Consider the following 22,625-nt stretch of genomic DNA (forward strand, 5'->3'; position numbering starts at 1 on the left):
CAAACCTAAAAAGGGATGGGGGAAGTTTTATATGAACTGGTGGGTCATGGCCCACCAGTTTGAGAACTACTGGACGAGATATTTCTTCTAATGAAATGGACCAGGTCCTGTCAGTTCATTTCATTTTGTGACTACTTGTGGAAAGTGAACCTTTTAAGAGGTTTTTGGAATTTGTCAGTGCCAAATTGTGCGCTTTCTCTCCTTTTATAACAGGGGTGTCCAAACATTTTGGCAGGAGGGCCACATCATCTCTCTGACACTGTGTCGGGGGCCTGAAATAAAATTTGAATAAATTTACATAAATGAATTATTAGAGATGGAACTTATATGAATGAATGAAGGTCTTGCAATAGCTCAAGGCCTATAAAAGACTTTGCACAAAGCAAGCTTGGTGTTTCCTTCGCCTCCACTACTGCATCAGATGTCAAACAGCAAGCAACCCTTGTACCACAGCTCATGCGAAAGGTCAAACAGAAAGGTATTGAGAACCAAACGGCTAATACTATAATGCCGTTGTACAAATTGATGGTAAGGCCACACCTGGAGTATTGTGTCCAGTTCTGGTCGCCGCATCTCAAAAAGGACATAGTGGAAATGGAAAAGGTGCAAAAGAGAGTGACTAAGATGATTACTAGGTTGGGGCACCTTCCTTATGAGGAAAGGCTACAGCGTTTGGGCCTCTTCAGCCTAGAAAAGAGACGCCTGAGGGGGGACATGACCGAGACAAACAAAATTATGCAGGGGAAGGATAAAGTGGATAGAGAGATGCTCTTTACACTCTCACATTACACCAGAACCAGGGGACATCCACTAAAATTGAGTGTTGGGAGAGTTAGGACAGACAAAAGAAAATATTTCTTTACTCAGCATGTGGTCAGTCTGTGGAACTCCTTGCTGCAGGATGTGGTGACAGCATCTGGCCTGGATGCCTTTAAAAGGGGGTTGGACAAGTTTCTGGAGGAAAAATCCATTACGGGTTACAAGCCATGATGCGTATGTGCAGTCCCTGTGTGCATGTGGATGAGTACTGCTTTTACATTTTGTGGGATAGTCTCCTAACTTAATTTGCAAGCTTACCTTCAGATTTCTCAATAGTTTCATATTTGATTTCTTGCCATTAACAAACCTGACCATTGGTTTCGATCTTTGTATTAGTATTACTAATTAGTATTAGTATTAGTATTACTAATTAGTATTACTAATACTAACTACTTTGTATTACTTTAAATATTTTCTAACATTTTGTCTCTTTGCTTTTTTTCACAGCCATTCCACAAAGTCTGTTATGGACTTTGTCAATAGCAATGAAAATATTATTTTTGTACATAATACTATACATCTCATTTCCCAAATGGTAGACAACATTATCATTGCTTGTGGAGGAATTCTACCTTTATTGTCTGCAGCAACATCCCCAACTGTAAGTACAATATTTCCATCTAGTGGGCAACTTGAAAATTGCATACAATAACAATGTGTCAAATCTGCTTTCGTTAGAAGAAACTGTAGATTTTTTTCCCTCTACAAATATTTGTAATGTGTGAATTCAGTAATGTGTGTAGGTAAAAGCAGTAGGTGTCCTTTTTTTCTTTTTTACTTTTCATACTTCAAAAAGGCCACAACGGTGGAGTTTCTTTGTACCAGACACCATTTTTCCCCAAATGTCCCTGATACAAAGTAATTGGGAGGAATTTTTATGAAAAAATAACATGTTTTGTTTGGCTACTGAGTTTTCCTCCCAACACCCTGAAAAGGCACTATGCTTAGTTACTATGTGGGGTGGGGGGGGGACAGGTGGCCATGAGTGAAGAAACTTTGCTTCACTACTGTTGCCTATTTGAAGAATAATGTGTCCCTTCCAGGAGAAAGGCGGGGTATAAATGCAATAAATAAATAAATGAGTGAACCTGTAGTGCTAGCAGAGAGGCCCAGAGGCTTAAAGAAAATCAACAGGGTTGGAATGAAGCAGATGGCATGTGCTTTGTTACGATAGGTATTGATTCTTGAATGCATGAAAACCAAACTGAACGGGCCCAAGCAGGACTGTTTTTTTCATTTGCTCTAAAATGAATGTGGGCCCCCTGTGCTTAGCTCCATACATGCAGCTGGGCTCTAAAAACATTTCTCCCCATAACCCCTGTTGTGCTGCACTCTAAAAAAGTATTCCTGAGATAGGAGTGTTGGGGAAACTTGACAAACTTTGTCAAATATACAATGCCGCCGAGAAGGTGATGGAGAGGGAGGAGAAAGGTGAAAAGCTCCACTAAAGGTATGAAAGCACTTTTGCTAATCTAACAGGCCCCGCATATATATTTTATAGTGCATAATAAACCTAGTAAGAAAATGGCCACCCTGTCAGCTACACATGCTATTATAAGAAATTATAATAAAGAAAAATACTTTCCCTCTAGCAAAATGCAATACTGTTTACATTTTAGTTGAAATATTTTGGAATAGTATAATACAGTGGTTCTCAAACTTTTAGCACCAGGGCTCACTCTTTTAAAGAACACACTTTTGGGACCCACCCATGTTTACCAGACTTTTAAAAAAAGGAGATCTAGAAATATTTTATGTATGTATGTGATAACCACAAAAAATATCCTCAAACACTTATCTCCCTATATGTACATATGCTTCTAAACTGCAGAAGCTGAGCTCTTAGCAGGATAATTAGCAGCTATAGTATTTGATTTTTGAACAGCCTGAGGGCATAAGGCAATTATCCTTTGCAACTCACCAAAAATCAAGTCCCGACCCACCAGTGAGTCCCGACCCACAGTTTGGGAACCACTGGTATAATACATTTTTTTAAGTCACTAATATTTGTTTTTCTTTTAACTGTTTTGTTTTGTACCTTATCAGTATTGGATAGGTAGCATACCCCTTGCTATCTCCTTACGAGAGAGCTATTTAGGTACTTAACGTGTGTCCTTGCATCTATCTTACCTTGGTTTTTGGTCGTCCACATGTATTGGTAATACATTTGCAAGCTTTCTGTTCTTAATCATTTCATAAAAAGAATTTCTCAATTTCCTCAAGCAAATTCTTAATTTTTAACAAATTATGCTTTATAAGAAACAAGAGCCAGTTACTATATTTGAAAGAGAAATTCTAATACTTAGAATATTTTTGTGTGTGTATTGTATTTCTATGATAGATGGCAGTTTCTGTTCCATTTTTCTTGGCAAGGAGCACTATATCTTTTCTTAAAAATTGAGTAAAAACTGCTGTTTTCAGTGAGGCACAGTCTCTTTTATGGCCAATAAGATGAAGAAAATTCCTCATGACCTTTAAGCTGCCTTGTCAGTTAAGGGTATGATCAATATTTCTGGTAACAAAAAAGCTAAACTCATTTATTAGATCAGTGTATATACCTGGGAATGGTGTAACTTTTCATGAGGCATAACTTTGTATAAGGCCAAAGGGCTATCTAGAAATGAGCAGCTGTTTTTCTTCTTCACTGTAACTTATATTAAGTATCATAGTGAAGTTTGAATTTTATTGAAGGATGGCTTGCAAACAAACATAAAAAACACACTCATGAAATTGAACCTACAACTTGACACAAAGGAGGAGTTTGCTCGTGTTAAATATAACACGATTACAGTGTCTTGTTGTCCTAGATTTTGAAAATGAGTGTGAGACAATTTGAAAAGATAATTGATTTCTGGTTTGAAAATGATCACCAGTGTTTAAGGTATCCCCTGAGAGATCTTTTACTTTTCATTCTTTGAATAGTAGAATGCTCCTCATCTATGCCGTATTAAGCCATTTCTGCCCAATGTTGCATATATGCAACAGGGATCAAATGTGTGCACCTATGGGTTGGACAAAAATGAATTAAAAGCTACTTTTGGAAAACTTTTGGAAAACTTTCAGAAGTAGTTTGTCAAATATAAGTATACAGGTGAATGCTGCTTTGCGACGTTCCAACCAGCGATGGGTCACATATGTGACATTGCTGCTGGTCTCTGCATACACACCCCAAGCCTCTGAAGCTGAGGGAAGTGTGAGGGGAGGCGAGGGGAGTGCAGCTTCCCCTCATCTTTGGAGGCTTCGTTTAGCATCAAGTCTCGCTTGGCGATGGGGGTGACAGTCTGCATTTCTGTTGCTAAGCAACGCATGACTGTAATGCTCCATTGAGCATACAAAACTACTTACATAGTTCTTTGGATTCTGACTTCTAAAATTCAGTTTAAAATATAGAAATATTCCATTGTACGCATAGCTGCTATTTTGGTAATGAGTGTTGTTATATAACCATGTTGTTTTCTCAGCCAAATTACTGACAAAGTGCATACTACAGTATTGCAGATGATTAGTGAATACTTTGCTGTGGCAGCTTTTCCTTACAATAAGACAAAGCTCTATGGAAAATTATTGCTGCAGAGGAAGTTCTAAGCAGCTGTTTTTCAGACAACTTTTTGGATAATAACAGATTAAAATATCACCCCAATGTTGACTAGTATTGCTTATGTCTTGGATACTGGTCTGTTTTTGGTAACTCCTTCATGTACATCAGTAACTTTCTTCCAGAGAGAGAGAGAGAGAGAGAGAGAGAGAGAATAGGTAGCTCAAATTTGAACTGTCTTCCAGACAGCTATCTTCTTTACAGGATGACAATGCTTTGAATGTTTCTAGTTTATCTGCATGCAGTATTGCATAGCCTGTGCTTCTCCAAGGAGCTCAGGATGGTGAATATAAATAAAATTCTGATTATTCCCTTGGGTTTGTCTTAATTGTTTCTGTTGTTTTTAATTATGTTTGTATTGACTTGTTTTTATCATGTTGTAAGCTGCCTTGAGGTCCAAACAGGGAAAAAAGGGTATAATTTTTTATAATAACAATAAAATCTTTGAGGCACAGGTGGAGCCTGTTTATCCACAGATTTTATATCTGCTGATCTGGTTCATCGTGGGTCCCCTAGACCCCCTTTGAGCCAGACTTGGCCCAACCTGAACCTTTCAAAGGCAACCAGAGCTGTGCTCTAGTTGCCTCCAAAGGGTTGGAAGGGGCCAAAACAGCCAATTTCCTTATTTGCGGTTTTCAGTATGAGATCCGTGATACTTGGCAAACCTCTAGGTTTCAGAGTCTGGACATGTGCAACTTGGATGCATTAAGAACAGGGTTCATTGTGCCTAAAGTCCCAAACAATTTTTAATCATGGTTACTTATGTTTGGCTTTCACAAATAAGAATCTTGAATCTGTTTTTCTATTTTTTAGTTTTAATTATTCAACTTTTGCTCTTTTATATAAGTTATAGCCATTTTAGATATTTGTGGTATAGTTATTCCCTGTACATTTAAGGACTGTGTGTATTGAACTGTGTACAATGATGATACTTGTCATATGGAGTCTGAAATATAGCACATTTTCAACTGATTATCTTTTAAGACACAAATGATTAAGTACATGACAGGATGTTAGTTTCAATTTTGCACTGCATTTTCATTTGACTGTAACATTTCTTTTTCTTTTTGTTGTGATCTGTTGTCTGCTTTGTCTGTTGCATGTCCAGGGTTCTAAGGTTAGTATTACTGCTACAAGTTTCAGTTCTTAGCTTTTTATAATGTATTTTTTCTTTTGGTATACTTTTAAGTTGTACAGCCCTTTTCTGGAATGATGTAAATCATATTTTATATACTTTATGAAATCCTTTCAAAATATTGATCATACTGTAAGCTAAATATATTGGGTTCTGACCAGAAAATCCACCTTTAAAAGGGCATCACATGCAGAACTTTGATTTGTATACTTAATGATGTGGAAGGACCAACTGTTTGCTCATGTCACCATTGTGCTTCCTCCTGCATGTTTTCAGTGTTTATTGGGATCCTGTAGGACATTGGCACATGTCAAATAGTCATATGGTGTGCATAACATTCCTACTACGTAGGAAAGGAAATTTCTGGATCAAGGCAATTTTGCCAGATAAATATGCTAATACTTCAAGAAAATACCCAGTGAAAGTTAGACTAACCAAATAATTTTTTCAATAAAATTAGACAAAGCTAAAGCTGAACTAACTTAGGCTGTTGATAGGCAATGGAATAACAGTTTCTTTTCTGGGTCATTAGAATTTACATTGTAAAAGGTTTATTTCTGTTTCTGATAATTACATTTTATATGATAGTCATGGCCTATATTAACAATAGAGCAAAGCCAGGGCTCAGGACAGGTCTGCAGACATTTTTATACCATATTCCAGTAACCATAACTTTTGGGAGTGGGTGTTGAAAGGGCATGAAAATGTATGTCAGGTTGAGGGAAGATGACCCCATTGCTAAGGCAACCAGGCTGCTGCTCCATAGCCCGTGTCCAGCTATAGTTATACAAGAATGTTGAGAAAGATGCACAACTGAATGTGAGTGCTATTTCAAGTGGACAAACATCTGCATCCAGTACCCACCCTGCTTGCTGTGATGTTGTACTGCTGTGAAACCTCTGCACAGGCCTGTTGCCAAGGAAGCATGGCTGCCTCTGCTATGGGAATGTTCCTGCTTATTCCAATGTAACCAGGGGCCCGATCCTGTCAGAAGTGGCGCCAGTGGTATGTGCCAGCACTGAGTGTCTTTAAAGTGCCATTAGGCACTTTCCCGCTATTGCTTGACACTCTGAGCCGGCGGAGAGGCCAGCACCAGTCATTGCTGGGCCTCTGTGCCAAGATGACGTGTTGCTGGACCAGCTGACGGTAGGTTTCTCTGCTGGTTGGCAGAGAGGCTTTTTAGGGTGGGAGAAGACTGAACTATGCAAGGAGGAAGGTGGACAGAGGGAAGGATTGGACCTGGGAGGGGGGAAGGGATGGCAGCAGACTCTGCTGCCGAATTCTTTATCCCCTCCTGCACCTGGAAGCCCGATATGGGCCTCCTCAGTTCTATACCCACTAAATACCAGGCACAGATCTGAGAAAGACCCATTGTTGACTGCGGGGCTTGACACAAGGGAATATTTGTTCCCTTATCCTGAGGAGACTCCGGCGGCTGCCCCAGCCCTACAGGATACAGCAGCGACCATTTCAGTGCTGCTGTTCTGCATGGCACTGGGGCAGTTTAGGATTCGGATGAAAGTAATGTTAATTGCATAGCCAAATCTGATCAGCTATGTGGAACTTTATCTTCATATTCTCCTATAAGATCCTTGATCAGTTAGGCTAGATCAGTGAGGAAGAAAAACTACATATGGCATTTGAAGAGCAGCAGAAGGAAAAATGGCTGAAATGCAGACATGGGGGGAGCGTTTCAGAGGTCTTCATGCCACTAACTAGCTCACTCCAATACAAATAAGCTGTGCCTCCTTTAAGAAGACTCCAAAACACTCCCGAGCCTCAGCGAAAAAATGTCATGATTCTCTGCTACTCGCTGAAGGCAAGAGGTTGGAGGAGAACTAGAAAATTCAGAAGTAATTAGCCATGGGCTGTGAGCCAAACCAGCTTATGTCCTATTCCTCTGTGAGGTAGGGCCAAAAGAGAACACTTCTATTCTCAAAGGGAGTTTTCATTTACAGAGTGTGCTTCCATTTATGGAAGCATTACCCTGGATACAGTCCATTGTCTTAAATTCTTTGTGTTGACGCTAGCTATGTAACACCAACATAGGAAATAATGTATTATTATTATTATTATTATTATTATTATTATTATTATTATTATGAGTATTTATATACCGCTTTTCAACTAAAAGTTCACAAAGTGGTTTACAGAGAAAAATCAAATAACTAATGGCTCCCTGTCTCAAAAGGGCTCACAATTTAAAAAGATGCAACACCAGTAGACAGTCACTGCTGCGGAGAGGTGGGCTAGTTATTCTCCCCCTGCTAAAAAGAGGAGCACCCACTTGAAAGAGTGCCTCTTACCCAGTTAGCAGGGGTTAATGTATGTGTTTATATGATTAGATCAACTTTATTTGGACTTCATTGTGATGGTAGTAACTTCGGATTTTTATTTCAGATAAAAATTCAGATTTTTACATATCTAAATTTGAGCATTGTTGGGGTAGCAGTGGGTAGCATCCCAGCTAGCACTTTCATTGTCAGGAGTTCCCTCCATAAACAGAAGGAGTGTTCTGCTCACACAAGGAATCCTTGTGCTTCTTAAGTGAGCCAAATGCAGCTTCTATCCACAGAGGGAACTTATAATGCTGGAGGCACTAATCAGGACACCATCCAGTATGTCTGCATTCAGCATATAGTGAGACAAATGTATTTTAGTTGGAGAGAGAGCAAATATAATTGTTGGCACTCAGGGCACATCACTTTTGAAATAATCCCGTAGCTCCTGAGACAAAAAAGATGAAATTTCCAATCATGGTCATGTAAATAGGATTTTAGACTTCTGTCATGTTCTGTTCACAGGATAGTCTTTGAGAAATTATAGTACTAAGTAAGTCTGTTGAAACTTCCCTGATATGCACTAATAGAACCACTGTGAAAAGTCACCTTGTGAATTATATACATCATTAAGAGTCTTATGGCCAGTTAAAGGGTAGCATTCATTGTGGTATAAGCTTTTGCGCACCTCAGCTCACTTTCAAAGGTACGTAAGAACTATGTTGAGCTTTACCTGAGCACAGTTCAAAAGTCTAATTTGTAGTTGAGAAGAGCAAGGAAGAACATGATATGTAAAAATGCTTCCTCACCTTGGATTTAAATCTGAGTAGGAGAGGTCTGCCTCCCTCCTGTCCACACTCTGCTTCCAAGCGCCTTTTCTTCCACTTACCTTTTTTGAGAATCTAGCAGCGACAAGAAGGTGGAGAGAAATTTCTTTTCTCTCCTGATGCCAGCATAGAGCCATCACAATATAACAGAAGCAAAGAGAACTGGAATTTGTAGTCTTTCCAGAACAACTGATCCATGGCAAAAAACACTGGAAATACTTTAATTCCCAACTCTCCATGTTTCTGATGCACTGTGATGGCTTCATGTCAAGCATTAGGAAAGGGAAAGAAACATCTCTACCCATTCTCCTGCTGCTCCTGGAGCCATGAGAGAACAAAGGGGGCAAAGGGTCTGGGGAGAGGAAATTTATGGGATTCTGGGAAGGACTATATTAAACCGTCTCACTCTTGAACAAACTTGGGACTGGGGGCAAAAACAGCAAACTGTTTTTAGTGTGTGAGGGTTAATTTTCAATCCCAGATTGAATATGGCTTGGTGAGGATCTCCCATCTATTACAGGACATTTTTCTAAACTAAATGATAGGCTTGCCAAGACACCACCATGAGGGAAGCAGTATTCTTTGTTTCTCTGGGAACTCTGGAAATAATGTAAAATTGTACTTTCCCCATAATAAAAAGAATGCTTTTGGGTGCAATCCAAACTTGTGCTGGAACAGGCAAGCCAGGAGGCTTGTGCTGTATCCAGTGCACATTCGTGACGAGCAGCAGCTCAGCCAGAGGTAAGGGGAAACTGTTCCCCTTACCCCTGGGTAAGGGCTGCTGGCCCCAATGGGTCTCCTCGGACTTGCGCCACCTACGGAGGTGGCACAAGTCCGAGGAGAGCAGAGCGGCTGGAAGCTGCTCGGTTCTCCGTGGGGACGGGGGTTGGGGTCTGGCATAACTGCCGGATCCCAGCCCCGCCTCCCTCTCCCTGCCCGCCTGCCCCCAGGGTCGCCCATCACCCTCCCTCCCCCCGCTCTCTCCCTCCTCCTCCCCACCCCCCCATGCCTACCTTTGCCGCTTGTGCCAGTGCAAGCATGCCAACACAAGCAGCTGCGGGGAAGCTGACGCAGAGGCTTATGCCAGCCTCCACAGGCTGGCACTTCTTGGAGCGCCGGCCTGGCTTCCCCGCAAGGAGGCGCAAATGTGCTTTATGGCACGTTTGCGACCCTCTTATGCCGGCCCAAGGGAGTTGGGCCGGCATAAGACGCACTTTGGATTGCACCCTTAACCAGTGTTTCTTAGAGGTAGAACCAAGTCTCTGATTCACAGCTTCTTTCAGACTATGTTGTCCTGCTCCCAGTTCCTCAGTGATGCAGAAAGATATCAAGGCTCTGTGAATCCCACTTACCTTCCTGTGTGGCTGCCTTTAATGTAGATAATACACATATAGACAAAAATGAGAATCCTTTCTACAACCATATTACCATATTCATTGGCTCATGTAAGTAGTATTAGTTTCTGGTATAGAGTTTTCATATTACCTAGTATGGCATGCAAGTGTGAACTCACCTCTTCTCATGTTCATTACTGTTTGTTGTGCAGTTTCTTCATAGGTAAATTGTGCAGAGAAAATAGGAAACATGTCTGTACATTTCATTCATTCAAATTACGATAGGTTTAGGAGTCTAATGTAATTTTTTTCTTTTAAAGACTGAACTGGAGAATATTGAAGTAACTCAGGGTATGTCAGCAGAGACAGCAGTGACTTTCCTCAGTCGCCTAATGGCTATGGTTGATGTGCTAGTATTTGCCAGCTCACTAAACTTTAGTGAAATTGAAGCTGAAAAAAACATGTCTTCTGGAGGCCTAATGCGACAGTGTCTAAGACTTGGTAAGTTTGCATGGAACGTTTCATGCATTCATAATCACTTACAAATAAGTAATATTTTATATTATAATTATTTCATATTTACAGTCACCTCTTGTCTTGGTTGCAGCTGAGTTTTGAATTCAACCTCATGTGGTTGACAAACCAAGAAGAAAAACAACAAAACAACAGCTTAGCTAGTTTAGCTAGTGCAGGTGATTCTGCTCACCATTTTACTTACTAAATATGAGGATGTGATTGGACCATGAAGCTACTGTCCCCACTTGTGTCTCATATTTTTAAAAGAGACAGTATGTATTTTCCAGATGAAAGGATTTTAAAGGCATTTTTTTATTATATTCGATTTTAGCTTTATATGTTGATTCTGAAACATAACCCTTGTGTAAAAACAAGGGGTGACTGTATTGTAATTTATAATTAAATAACATAATGAAGATTTTGATACTTTGGGATATTTAAGGCTCATTAACATGGTAACTTTGTTTCTACAGAAATATAATTAAAGGATATTATATTTAGATATGCTCTTCTTACGTTACATTTTCAACTTCTAAAAACAATGGAGTAGCACACTAGAGAAGCTTGTGAAAGGAAAGATATGTTTCTATCTTTAGTGTCTTGCTTTTGTTAAAGACAGCGTAGCTCCCAGCCTTTTGGGGAAGCAATTTTCTTTTGCAACTTGGCATCCCAAAAACCTCGAAGCCAGTGATGGCTGTGAATATCTGCATATTGTCTATCTTTCATGCTGTAATTAATTTTTCCCATGGCAATTAGCAGTCATTTGTTGAACACATGTTCATCTGCTTTGCAGAACCAATCACAGTGTCTACCTTTTTGATCATGTTAGTTCATATTTTTTGAGGAAGATTGCATTTCACTCATAGTGATAAACGGGAATAATTGAAAAGAGCAAATATTTTTCTTGGTAGCAAAACTTTTGGGATTTTTGCGTTTTATTCTGTTGTACATGCTGTTCTTAAAAGTTGTAACATACCTTGAACAGCTGAGCTGTTACGGTGAAATTATATATATAATACTCTGCTGGCACACTCCTATGCATGTCTACTCAAAAGTAAGTCTTGTGGAATTCAGTGGGTCTCATTCCCAGGTAAGCATGTTGCAGCCTATGTGACATCAGTAGGCTGAACATGTTGAATTACTGTGGGTCTTGATTATAGTTCCCAAACTGCACAGCAGCACCTTAGGGCACTGTGGTTCGCTCACAGGGGCACCGTGGGATGTCCCTGGTCACCCTTCCTACCAGGTCTCCTTGGCACTGCCATCTTGAATCTTGCAAAATTTTGCAAGGTCCAAGATGTGTGCTCAACTCTCACAAACATGGGTCCCGCCATCTTAGATCTCATGGGATTTTGGCACTGCCACCCTGGATATCATGATATTTCACAAGATTTTGGTACAACAATCTTGGATCTCATAAGATATTGCAAGAACTAAGATGGCAGCACCCAACTGAACCAGTTAGAAAAGGCTACAGGCTCGCCATCACCCTGGTAAGTTTGGGTACCACTGATTGAGATATTTGTGCAGGTCAGGTTGTATTTGAATACTAGAGGGCTCATTCTAGTAAAGTCATAATTCTAAAGAGCATAAGGTCTGATTTAATCCCACAGATCAACTTCTACCATAAATTATAAAATAAATTAGGCTATGTATTCTAACTAGATATCTAATTAGATATTATTCTAATTAGAATAATGCTTTCTGAAGAACCATTCACAGAAGATTCAAAGCAGCTAACAAGCTTAAAATAGTTAACATCACAATAAAAGTACAGCAGTCAAAATAAAAACAGGAAAACAAAAAGTCTAAATAGAAATTTCTAAAATTCGGTTTAACAATAAAATAAATTATACTACAAATGCAATTACAACTCCAGCCAGCCAACTACAGACTGCAGATAAACTGATACTACCCTCTTAGGTCCCAGTTCTATCCAATTTTCCAGTGCCAGTGCAGGTGTGCAGTGCATTCTGTGGTGGTGGGGGCAGTCACAGAGATCTCCTCAAGGTACGGGAACATTTGTTCCCTGCATTGCAGCTGTGCCAGTGCTGGAAAGTTGGATAGGATTGGGCCCTCAGTTGCCAAAAAATAGATTATGTGACCCACACCTAAGAAAAAATTCAGTCCCAATTTAATAAAAAAGAAAGGAATTTCTGGTGGTTTTGAATGAGAACAAGCCGCCTCCCCCAAAGTGTGGGTCCCCTAAAAGCAAAAAATAGTAAGTTTCATAAGAGCAAATGAGTTAAGAGCAAATGAGAATTACTTGGGTAGAAAACAGATTAATTTCACAGTAGAAATGCAAGCTTTAAGCAGAGATAATTGTTTTTAATGATTCTTATGTGTGATTTAAGACATAAACAAAGGGAAGTGGTACAGCTGGTAGAAGACATAAACAAAGGGAAATGGTAGTAGCATTTCTAGTAGTCTCCAAATCTGATTTATGTGCATCTCTTAAGCAGGGATGCTGGCAAAGTTTCCCAAACCAGGTTCAGAAACTAACAACAGGGGCTTGTTAAAGGCTCTCCAGATTGTTTGTGGTTTGGATTTACTAAATCTAAGCAGAAGATTTGCTAGCTTCCCTCACCCCTTGCTTAACAGTTTGGAGCTCCATAGCGTAATTAAACTGAAATAAAATTTAATTCAGTTGAAGGAGCTGTAGCTCAGTGATAGAGTGCCCAGTTTGCATGCAGATGGTCCCATATTTAATCTCAAATGCCTCCAAGTAAGACAGGGAAAAAATTTCTGTCTGAAACCCTGGAGTAGTGCTGCCTGTCAGTGTCAATGATACTGAACTAGATGGACTAACAGTCTGACTCAGTAGAAGGCATCTTCCTATGTTCCAGATTCAGGTATATTGGGAGAAAAATAGAGAGGTGGTAGAGGAGGAACCCATCCCTTTAGTGCAGCAGTTCTCCATCTGGGCCCAGGACCCACCAGTGGGTTGTGACTCAATTTTTGGTGGGTCACAAAACTGAAAGGCAGATTAGGCTATGTGCACCAAGGATGAAACAAGCTGCTACTTGAGGCGGCAGCACCGCTGCCCAATCACCATTTTCTCCACACCCCTTGGCATTTATAAAGCAGGTAGTAGCTGTTTTTAAAAGTTTCACAACCACTGTTCTAGTGTTTGCATCACCTGAATTTTCCCTGTTTTAATGTGATGGAACGAGCTGAGGTTCCCTTATATTAAATGAGGGAAATTGAGGAAGCAGGTTATCATTTTGACTGAGAAAAATGACCTGAGAAAATTCTGCAGATTTCAGATTCATTTTCAGGTAAATCCAAGGTGAGCTTGTGAGAGTCTCTACCTTATGTAGGTCTTTTAAGCAAACAACTTACAAGGCACAATGTTGCTATTGAATTTAAGAGAAAAACTGGGCATTTTGTCACTTTAAAGCTGCAATCCAAACCCCACATTCCTGAGAGTAAGCTCCATTGAACAAAATTGGACTTACTTCTGAGTAGACCTGGTTAGAATTGTGCCCTAAGTATCTACAACAAAATTACAGTTCTCTTTTCCTGACAAAAATTCTTCCTTTTCTCCTTGCTTTGTCTCTCTCATGCTTCTGTGCACAAAGCTGCCTAATACTGTCAAACCATTGGCTCATCTAGCAGAGCACTGGGTGCAGTGGCTGCTACACTTTAAATTGGAGATGCCAGGAATATATCCTCAGACCTTTTGCTTGGCCCTTATTCACAGTCCGTCCTCCTCCATCTGTATGTCTTTGCCATCTTCCTGTGCCTAGAATGGCATACCACTCTATTTCAAAGGTTTTTCTTTCCTTTAAGCACAGCATCTTTTCTTAAACCTTGCTTGCCTCAACAAACTGAATCTTTGAGTTTCAAAAACACAAGTCACATATCCGTCCTGAATTTTTTTCCTATTATCTGTTATAAACTGCAACTTCAGGGGTCATTCAGTTATATTCTTCATTATAGTCTTTGTACTGCTGCTTTTGCAAAATAAATGTTGGTACTAGTAGCATTTCTTTTAAAAGTTAAAAATACCGAATTGAGATGGGTACTGACTTTATTTTAACCTTATAGATGGCTGGGATAGTGAAGCAAATGTGGTGATATATTATGGCAGAACTCAAAACTATAATTTGATAACATTTCATTGTGGCTTTTGAAATCTTATTAACGTGTAAGAGATTTGATGGTCTATCATTTCTTCAAACTTTTTAGTTTGTTGTGTTGCTGTGAGGAACTGTTTGGAATGTCGACAAAGACAGAGAGAAAGAGTAAATAAAACGCTGCTAATCAGCAGTAAAACTCAGGAGACTCTTCAAGGTATAAGTGCAACTACTACAGCTAAGGTAAATTATGTTTAATATATATGATACTGCAGAATAAGGAAAGACAAAGTAAAGCACATTTCCTTTTACGAACATTGACTGAACCTTGTCAGGCAAATGCCAGTATTCATCACTGTCTGTACTTGGAACCACCAATATACAGTATTTGGCTTTGTCTTTATTTAAGCAGATATAGAGAGAGATTTGAGCAACTTGTAAAGCAAGTGGACTGTTTTGGTAGTGGTGCTTCACTTGACCCTTTAAAAGTGGGTCAAACTACAAGCATGCATGCCAGGTGCTTAAGAATTTTGATATGAGTAGCTTGTCTAGCTGATTCTTATTCCATTCTTCCTCCAAGGAGCTCAGAGTTGGCAGATATAGTTCACTTTGTACCCTCACAATAATCCTGTGAAGAATGTAAGGCTAAGAGATTGTGACTGGTCCAAGGTCACTAGTAATTTTATTTTGAAGCTAAGGGGATTTGAACCTGAACCTCCCTCATGCTGACCACTATACCACCATGACTTACACACATAAGCATTATGCATTTCAAAGAAATTTTCACTATTTAAAGTCCATTGCATCAACATACAACTGAAATGCAACACACAGTCTTGTGTCGCTTATTGGCAGGGATGGAAACCGGAGAAGCTTAATGTTATGCAAAACATCCATGTACTGCCTCTATGAAGCTCAGAATACCCGTTTTGGGCAAAAAAAAGTTTCCCGGGAAACTGGAAGCCACGTGTTTTTGCCTGAAGTGGACATTCTGAGCTTCATAGAGGCAGCACATAAATAAGTGTTCAGAAAAGCCACAGGAGGTGAAGGGAGCATGACTCCCCATGGCTCAGGAGACTAGGGAAGGTGAATAGGGACCAGTGGCAGCCATCGCATACGCTGGCCATCGCTGGTTGGAATATTGCTAAGTGATGCTCACTTTGATTTTGCTATGTTACAAGAGTCTCTTGAAATTATTGTAAAAAAAGCTACTTGTCTTCACCTGTCTTTGGTACAGAACATATTATTGCAGTTCTAAGAATAATGAATTGATTTAGGGCCCAGTCCTATTGTAGCTCAGTGCTGGGTGTCACAAAAGTACCGTAAGGCATGTCTGTGACACCCAGAAAGAAATCGGCACCGGTGGCGGCCTTGTACTGGACAGATGCCGTCTGGAGCACAGTAAGAGCTCCAGGTGGCAGTGGGGGCTGCAGGGGAGGGGAAGCGTTCTAGGGCAGGGTGGGGAGAGGAACTGGCCTGGGAGGGGGGTGGGACCACAGAACTCTGTACGGCCATATTCTGTCCTCTGTTTTGAGGCTCTCAAGTCTGCGCCTGCAAAATAACCAGCGCAGACTTGAAAAACCCCATTGCAGAGGCAAAAGTCCCATTGCAGAAATCAACAACAACAACAACAGTATTTATATACCGATTTTCAACAAAAAGTTCACAAAGCGGTTTACAGAGAAAATCAAATATCTAATGGCTCCCTGTCCCAAGAGGGCTCACAATCTAAAAAGATGCAGCAGACAGCCACTAGAAAAGACATTGCTGGGGTGAGGTGGGCCAGTTACTCTCCCCCTGCTAAATAAAAGAGGAGCACCCACTTGAAAAAGTGACTCTTAACCAGTTAGCAGGGATTAATCCCTTTCCTGAGGAGACCCTTGGTGGCCTTGGCAGTGCCATTCTGGCATTGCTGCACCCAGCAGCACTGTCGGGGGTAGGATTGGGCTGTTAAAGTGCTGTATTTTAGTTATGTGACTTGTGTCAGTTATATCACATTACAAGGAACTGAGTCATAAAGTATACATAAAATATACTATTTTGAATCTGGAGTTTTCTGAAACTGTGACACTTGTGTGTTTAGACTCCATTGGAAAATGTTCCTGGTAACCTGTCCCCTATTAAAGATCCAGATAGGCTCCTTCAAGATGTAGACATTAATCGTCTCCGTGCAGTAGTGTTTCGTGATGTGGTAAGTACTGTATATGCAGCAGCTTTTTCTTAAAGGTGTGTGCATCTTTCCTTTAACATAGTAGTTATGCTCTCTCTCTCTCTCTCATTCTCTCTGTGTGTGTGTGTGTGTGTGTAAAAACATAGTACTTATGTTACTACATAGAGTATCTTGCTTACTTAAGGGCGCAATCCAAAAGGTGCCCTGGGCTGATGCAACTCCCTTGTGCTGTCCCGTTGTTGTCTCAAAAGTGCAGTAAAGCACTTTTGCGCCAACTTAAAAGGAGGGGACGCTTGCGCTTGGAAATGCGCTGGTCTCCGGAGGTCAAATCGGGCCTCTCTGCACTGGCAGATAGGCAAGTATGCACCAGCCTTTTCAGGGTAGTGAGGGATTCTGGGGGGCATGGGAAGGGCAGGAGGGAGGTATTTCAGGGCAGGGGGGAAGGACGAGCATTGGGTGGGCCAGTGGGCAGGAGGAGGGGAAGCGGGAAGCACAGCCTGGACCTGGCAGTTATGCCAGATCCTGATGAGGTCAGGATCCTCTTTAGGTGGTGCAGATCCAAGTAGGTCCATTGGGGCTGCAGAGGCTCTCCCCAGGGTAAGGGGAAGTTATTCCCCTTGCCCCAGGCTGAGCCGCTTGCAGCCCAAAACTGCGTTGGATATGGGGCAGGCATGGCAGCACAAGTTAGGATTGCGCTGTACGCTATTTTTATATGAATAACTATGTAATCCAATGTCCCAATAAAGATGACTTCATTCACTTTTTAAAAATCATATATGCCTGATGATTCATTTAAATGTAATAAGAACAAATTAGTGAGGTCAAGAACCTTACTTCGATGGGTTATTTTGGGAATTCTTAAAGAGTGTAGATCATTGTTGTGCTACTTTATCTGAAAATAGTGCTTTGTTCAGTTAAAAGTATGCCTCTACTATAGAAGATGAGTTAAAGCTTAAGTTTCTTCCTTAGAAACGTTTGTAGGAGTATTATATAAATATTTATTGCATTTCTAGCTGTTTCTATAATTTTTGACTCAAAATGTCTAATAATGTAAAAATATTAATCTTTTTTATTTATAATAGTTTATATTAATACAAGATAAAATGTAAGGACTGTTGAAGTTTAATGAACTTTATAAATTTTAAAGGTCTTAAAAATGGAACTGAAATATTCTTAGTTTGTCTGCAGCCACAAAATACCTGCTTATGTCCTACCTTTTAAATAATTTCCAGATAATTGATAAGCTCCCACTTTTTTTCCCTTCAGAATAAGAAATTTAGAGTTTGAGATTAACCCCAAAATGCATTTCCTTATTGGTTTATGTTGTTGTGAGGTCACAGATTGTTTCTTGTAGTGGTGGCCTCCTTGCGCTATTTACAACATCCATAAATGACACTGAGCTCCAGTACACTGAATGTGGTTACTGAAGCTCAGCAATCAATTGTGTTGGACCTCTGCTCCAACAGCTGCCCTGGCCACTGTTTTCATTTCTGACCCAGTTCAAGGTGTTGGTTTCGACCTTTAAAGCTCTTCACAATTTGGGACTAGGGCATGATTGGGTTCACTTGCTTCTGTCCATTCTGGCCTTTACCCTTAGATCTTCATAGGGGGAAGGGGTGTGCCATTCCTGAGAGAGATTGGGGGGGGAGCAGTACTAGAAGCAAGGCCTTCTCTGCAATGGCACTGTAGTTGTGGAACTCCTGTTATGGTTTGAGAACTGTCTTCTTTCTGGAGGCATAAAGTGTTGGTGTGGGTTTAAAACTTTACTTTTTTCTTGGCATATCTATTTGATGATTAGCTGTTTCCCACTGTTCATCTCCACATTAATGCTGTTTTTTTACTGTTTTTATTGTTTTTCTCTTTACTGTTGTTTTTACTGTCAATATTTCTGCTGCCATTTTATTACTTTATCCTTGAATTACTTTTTGCTTATATTACTGATGATAATACTGTGTACTGTTTTAAATACTTTGTTATTTATTGTTGCTTTACTGCTGCTTTTTATTGGTGTCATGTGATTTGTCTGTCTGTCTGTCTGTCTGTCTGTCTGTCTGTTTAAGCTTAATATTGTCTGCTGCTCCTTATTGGCTGTTGTATGCATAGTTCTATTGCTTTACTGTGTACTAGCCCCCTTGGCCACCCATGTCAGTGGCAACCTCGCTCATTCCCTTGAATTGCACCCTTGTTCAGGTCTAATCTACATTGATGCAACTCAAGCTGTCCCCATGTGGTGATGAAGGGGGCTTTGAAGAAAGTCAGATTACTGGGAGAGAGTTGCTCCATTGCCATCTTCTCTACTTTTGTCCCCTTTCCCTGGGTAAACTGCAATGGGGCTTTCCTTGCAATGGAGCGACTCAATTCACTGCCAACCCAAAATGCATGCCTGAATCAAGTGCCTCCGTGTTGGGCGGTGAGCCAGATGTGGAGGATTTGAATCCGGTGGAGCTTTGCTCCATCAGTTCCACCTCCCTCCCCTGCGCTCCCTCCCCTGGCATGCCTCCTCCCCACCCTCTTCCCACCCTCCGCCCGCCTCCCCCCTCTCCAGAATGCCTCCCCCCTGCCTCCCCCCATGCCTCCACTTACCTCTCTGCTACTCAGTGGTCCGTGTGACCACCAAGTCACACAAGTTGCTAGGGCCCGCAAACGTGCCTTATGGCATGTTTGCGACAGTGTGCACCAGCGATTAGTTGGCGCACCAAGCTCAGGATTGGGCTCTTAAACAAATCTCATGAAGCAACAAATATGCAAAGGTGGACTGTTCCATATTCATTATATGTTCCCTACAATCCCTTTTCAGATGAAAAAGCTAAGTGATGATCATTAAGTAACGTTACCATCCAGATGGGAATTAATTTCTGTACTCTAGGTGCCTTTAGAAATTAATATGCCACCTGGAATGGCCAAGTTCAAAGCTAGCTTCCTCATTGGCTTGACCTAAACCTGCAAATCTCAGAGTCCCTGAGATTTGCAGGGATATCTCAGAGCCATAATATTATAATTATGTTTATAATTATGTTAATATTATATTACCTAGGTTGTCAGCATATGTTGATGCCATTTTTTCTGTATTTTACCATTAAAAATAGCTTCTTGCACTAGATTATTGCAACTTGTCAAATTTAATTATAACCCCATGTTTCTAGACACTTGGGCAATATACTGACCTGAAGGTGGAAAGACGACATATAAATTATCCTTCTCCCAGCACAGCCCTCATTGGAGATTTCTCCATGGGTAAAAAGTTGATTAGAAAGTTGATTTAGAACTGTGATAGTTTATACATGTTGCACACACCTGTGTATATAATTTCTGTTATAGGTGAATGTATAAAATAACCAGTAGTACAGGGTTCGTATTTGAAATATTTTGTATCATTTTAAAAAAAAAATTGTATTCTTTACTCTTTTATACAGGATGATAGCAAACAGGCTCAATTTTTAGCTTTGGCTGTGGTTTACTTCATTTCTGTGTTGATGGTCTCCAAGTATCGGGATATACTCGAACCTCAACGAGAAACTGCAAGATCTGGAAGCCAGGCAGGTAGAAATATCAGGCAAGAAATAAATTCACCAACAAGTACAGGTACCTCTGTTTTTCAGTTCGTTGCATAATCTGTAAGACTATCACCTATAGAAATAAAATTTGAATGATCATCTAATGAATCTATGTCTAATGTATTTATCTCAATTGCTTTGAAAATGTTCCCCCCCCCATTTGGAGCCATTTCCTCATTCCTAGCATGGTTTGGTCTTTTTCTTGAACAGTAGAAAACTGGCTATCAGAATCGTTATTGGCCACAGGCATTAGATAACCTACTAGCTATTATAACCTGTTGTCCCTGTGTGTTGAGGCAGACTGATCAGAAGTGCTTGTCTGTTCTAATTTATTTTGTTTTTGAATTCATTTTTTATTTTCAAAGTGATAGAAGTTTCATCTGTTCTTCCACTACTATATATCAGTCTAGTAGTTGGTATTTTCATATTGAAGTTTAATGCAAGCATGGATGCAATGAAGAACCCAATTGCTTTCACCAAAGATGGACAAGTAATGGGTAGTGAGAAGGTCTAGATTTATCTCAGGGCACAATGTCAGCAAGGAAAAATTAAACTGTTCTCACCCTGCTAAGAGGAAACATAATCAATCTTAGTGAATTATCATGTGCAAAGGCTGCAATCCTAAGCACACTTTCCTGAGAGTAAGCCCCATTGAACAAAATAGAACTTACTTCTAAGTAGGCCTGGTTAGGCTTGTGCCCAAAGATTTATATCTTCTCCACTTTCACAACAGTTGTTATTGGTTTGCACAGGAAACGTAAGACAGTTTCAGTCATGGAATAACCTAGTGACCACCAAACTTGCTTGCGTCACAATGCCCCTGCAGCCTCTTCTTCCCAGCTCAGGTGGGCACTGCCATCTTGGATCTTGCGAAGTCTCATGAGATCCAAGATGGAGGTGCTCGCATTTTATGAGATTTCATGAGATCCAAGGTGGCGATGCCCAAATCTTGTGAGATTTTGCACTGCCATCATGGATCTCACAAACTTCTGCAAGATCCAAGATGGTGGTAACCAGGAGAGCATGTAGGAAAAACTACTGCAAGACATCCCGTGGCGCCCCTGTGAGAGGCATTGCAATGCACACTTTGGGAACCCCTGGAATAACCTGTAAGAGAGTACTATTAGAAAAAGGATATTAAGTTCGTTTTTCTCATGTCATATGGGTAATATCCAGGGTTAGCCCTTGTTTGTTCCTAATAATAATAATAACAACAACAACAACAACAACAACAACAACAGGTATTTATATACCGCCTTTCTTGGTCTTTATTCAAGACTTTATTCAAGGCGGTTTACATAGGCAGGCTTTATTAAATCCCTATTAAATAGGGATTTTTACAATTTCAAAGAAGGTTCTTTCTTTCAAGAACAACTACATTCAAGGTGTTTCATTCCGATCTGGCTTCACATTCTGGCCTCCATCCTCCCAAGCTCAGAGCAGATAGAATTGCTCGGCTTCAGCTTGTCAGCTGCTCCAAGGTCGCACGGTGCCGGTGGCCTCGAACTGGCGACCTTGTGGATGTTATCTTCAGGCAGACGGAGGCTCTACCCTCTAGACCAGACCTCCTGCCCAAACTGCGGGTTGGGACCCACTAGGTGGGTCATGAGCCAATTTCAGGTGGGTCTGCATTCATTTCAGTACAGTGGTGCCTCGCAAGACGAAATTAATTCGTTCCGCAAGTCGTTTTGTATTGCGAAAATTTCGTCTTGCGAAGCACGGTTTCCCATAGGAATGCATTGAAATTTAATTAATGCGTTCCTATGGGCAAAAAAAGTCAGAACAAAGTCAAATTTGGTTTACAAAGTGTTTATTAAGTGCTCTTGAAAGGCATACATACTGTACAGAGGATTTCAAAAATTTCAAGCACAAAACTTAAACTTTTTAATTTTAAAAATTCGTCTTGCGAAGCATGGCCATAGAAAAATTCGTCTTGCGAAGCACCGCCATAGAAAATTCGTCTTGCGAGTCACCAGAAAAAATCGCAAAAACGCTTTCGTGTTGCGAGTTTTTCGGAGTGCGAGGCATTCGTCTTGCGAGGCACCACTGTATTTTATTCTTAATCTATTAGGCTTGATGCTACCATGGTATGTGACTGCATTTCGGGAAATGTTGCAGTCCTGTACCTTTAACAAACTACTATGTATATTCTTTTAACAATGCTAGTAAATGGGACTTACTCCTGGGTAAGTGTGGGTAGGATTGCAGCCTAGGATTGTGAAAAATTTTTCTGCTTGATGATGTCACTTCTGGTCATGACATCATTTCCAGTGGGTCCTGACAGATTCTCATTCTAAAAAGTGGGTCCCGGTGCTAA

The 22,625-nt window shown here is 40.5% G+C and overlaps 1 protein-coding gene across 9 annotated transcripts in view; it reads left to right on the top strand.

The window, feature by feature from the left end:
• Positions 1 to 22,625, top strand: part of NBEA (neurobeachin) — a 472,923-nt gene that overhangs the window by 104,750 nt on the left and 345,548 nt on the right. For all 9 annotated transcript variants that reach the window (XM_066621990.1, XM_066621993.1, XM_066621995.1 and 6 more), the window contains exons 24-28: positions 1,267 to 1,420; positions 10,310 to 10,490; positions 14,697 to 14,827; positions 16,668 to 16,775; positions 20,168 to 20,336. In XM_066621990.1, the coding sequence (XP_066478087.1) occupies positions 1,267 to 1,420; positions 10,310 to 10,490; positions 14,697 to 14,827; positions 16,668 to 16,775; positions 20,168 to 20,336 (743 nt within the window). The remainder of the gene's footprint in view (positions 1 to 1,266; positions 1,421 to 10,309; positions 10,491 to 14,696; positions 14,828 to 16,667; positions 16,776 to 20,167; positions 20,337 to 22,625) is intronic.

This window comes from Tiliqua scincoides, chromosome 3 (assembly GCF_035046505.1).
Source record: "Tiliqua scincoides isolate rTilSci1 chromosome 3, rTilSci1.hap2, whole genome shotgun sequence".
Lineage (NCBI taxonomy): Eukaryota > Metazoa > Chordata > Lepidosauria > Squamata > Scincidae > Tiliqua > Tiliqua scincoides.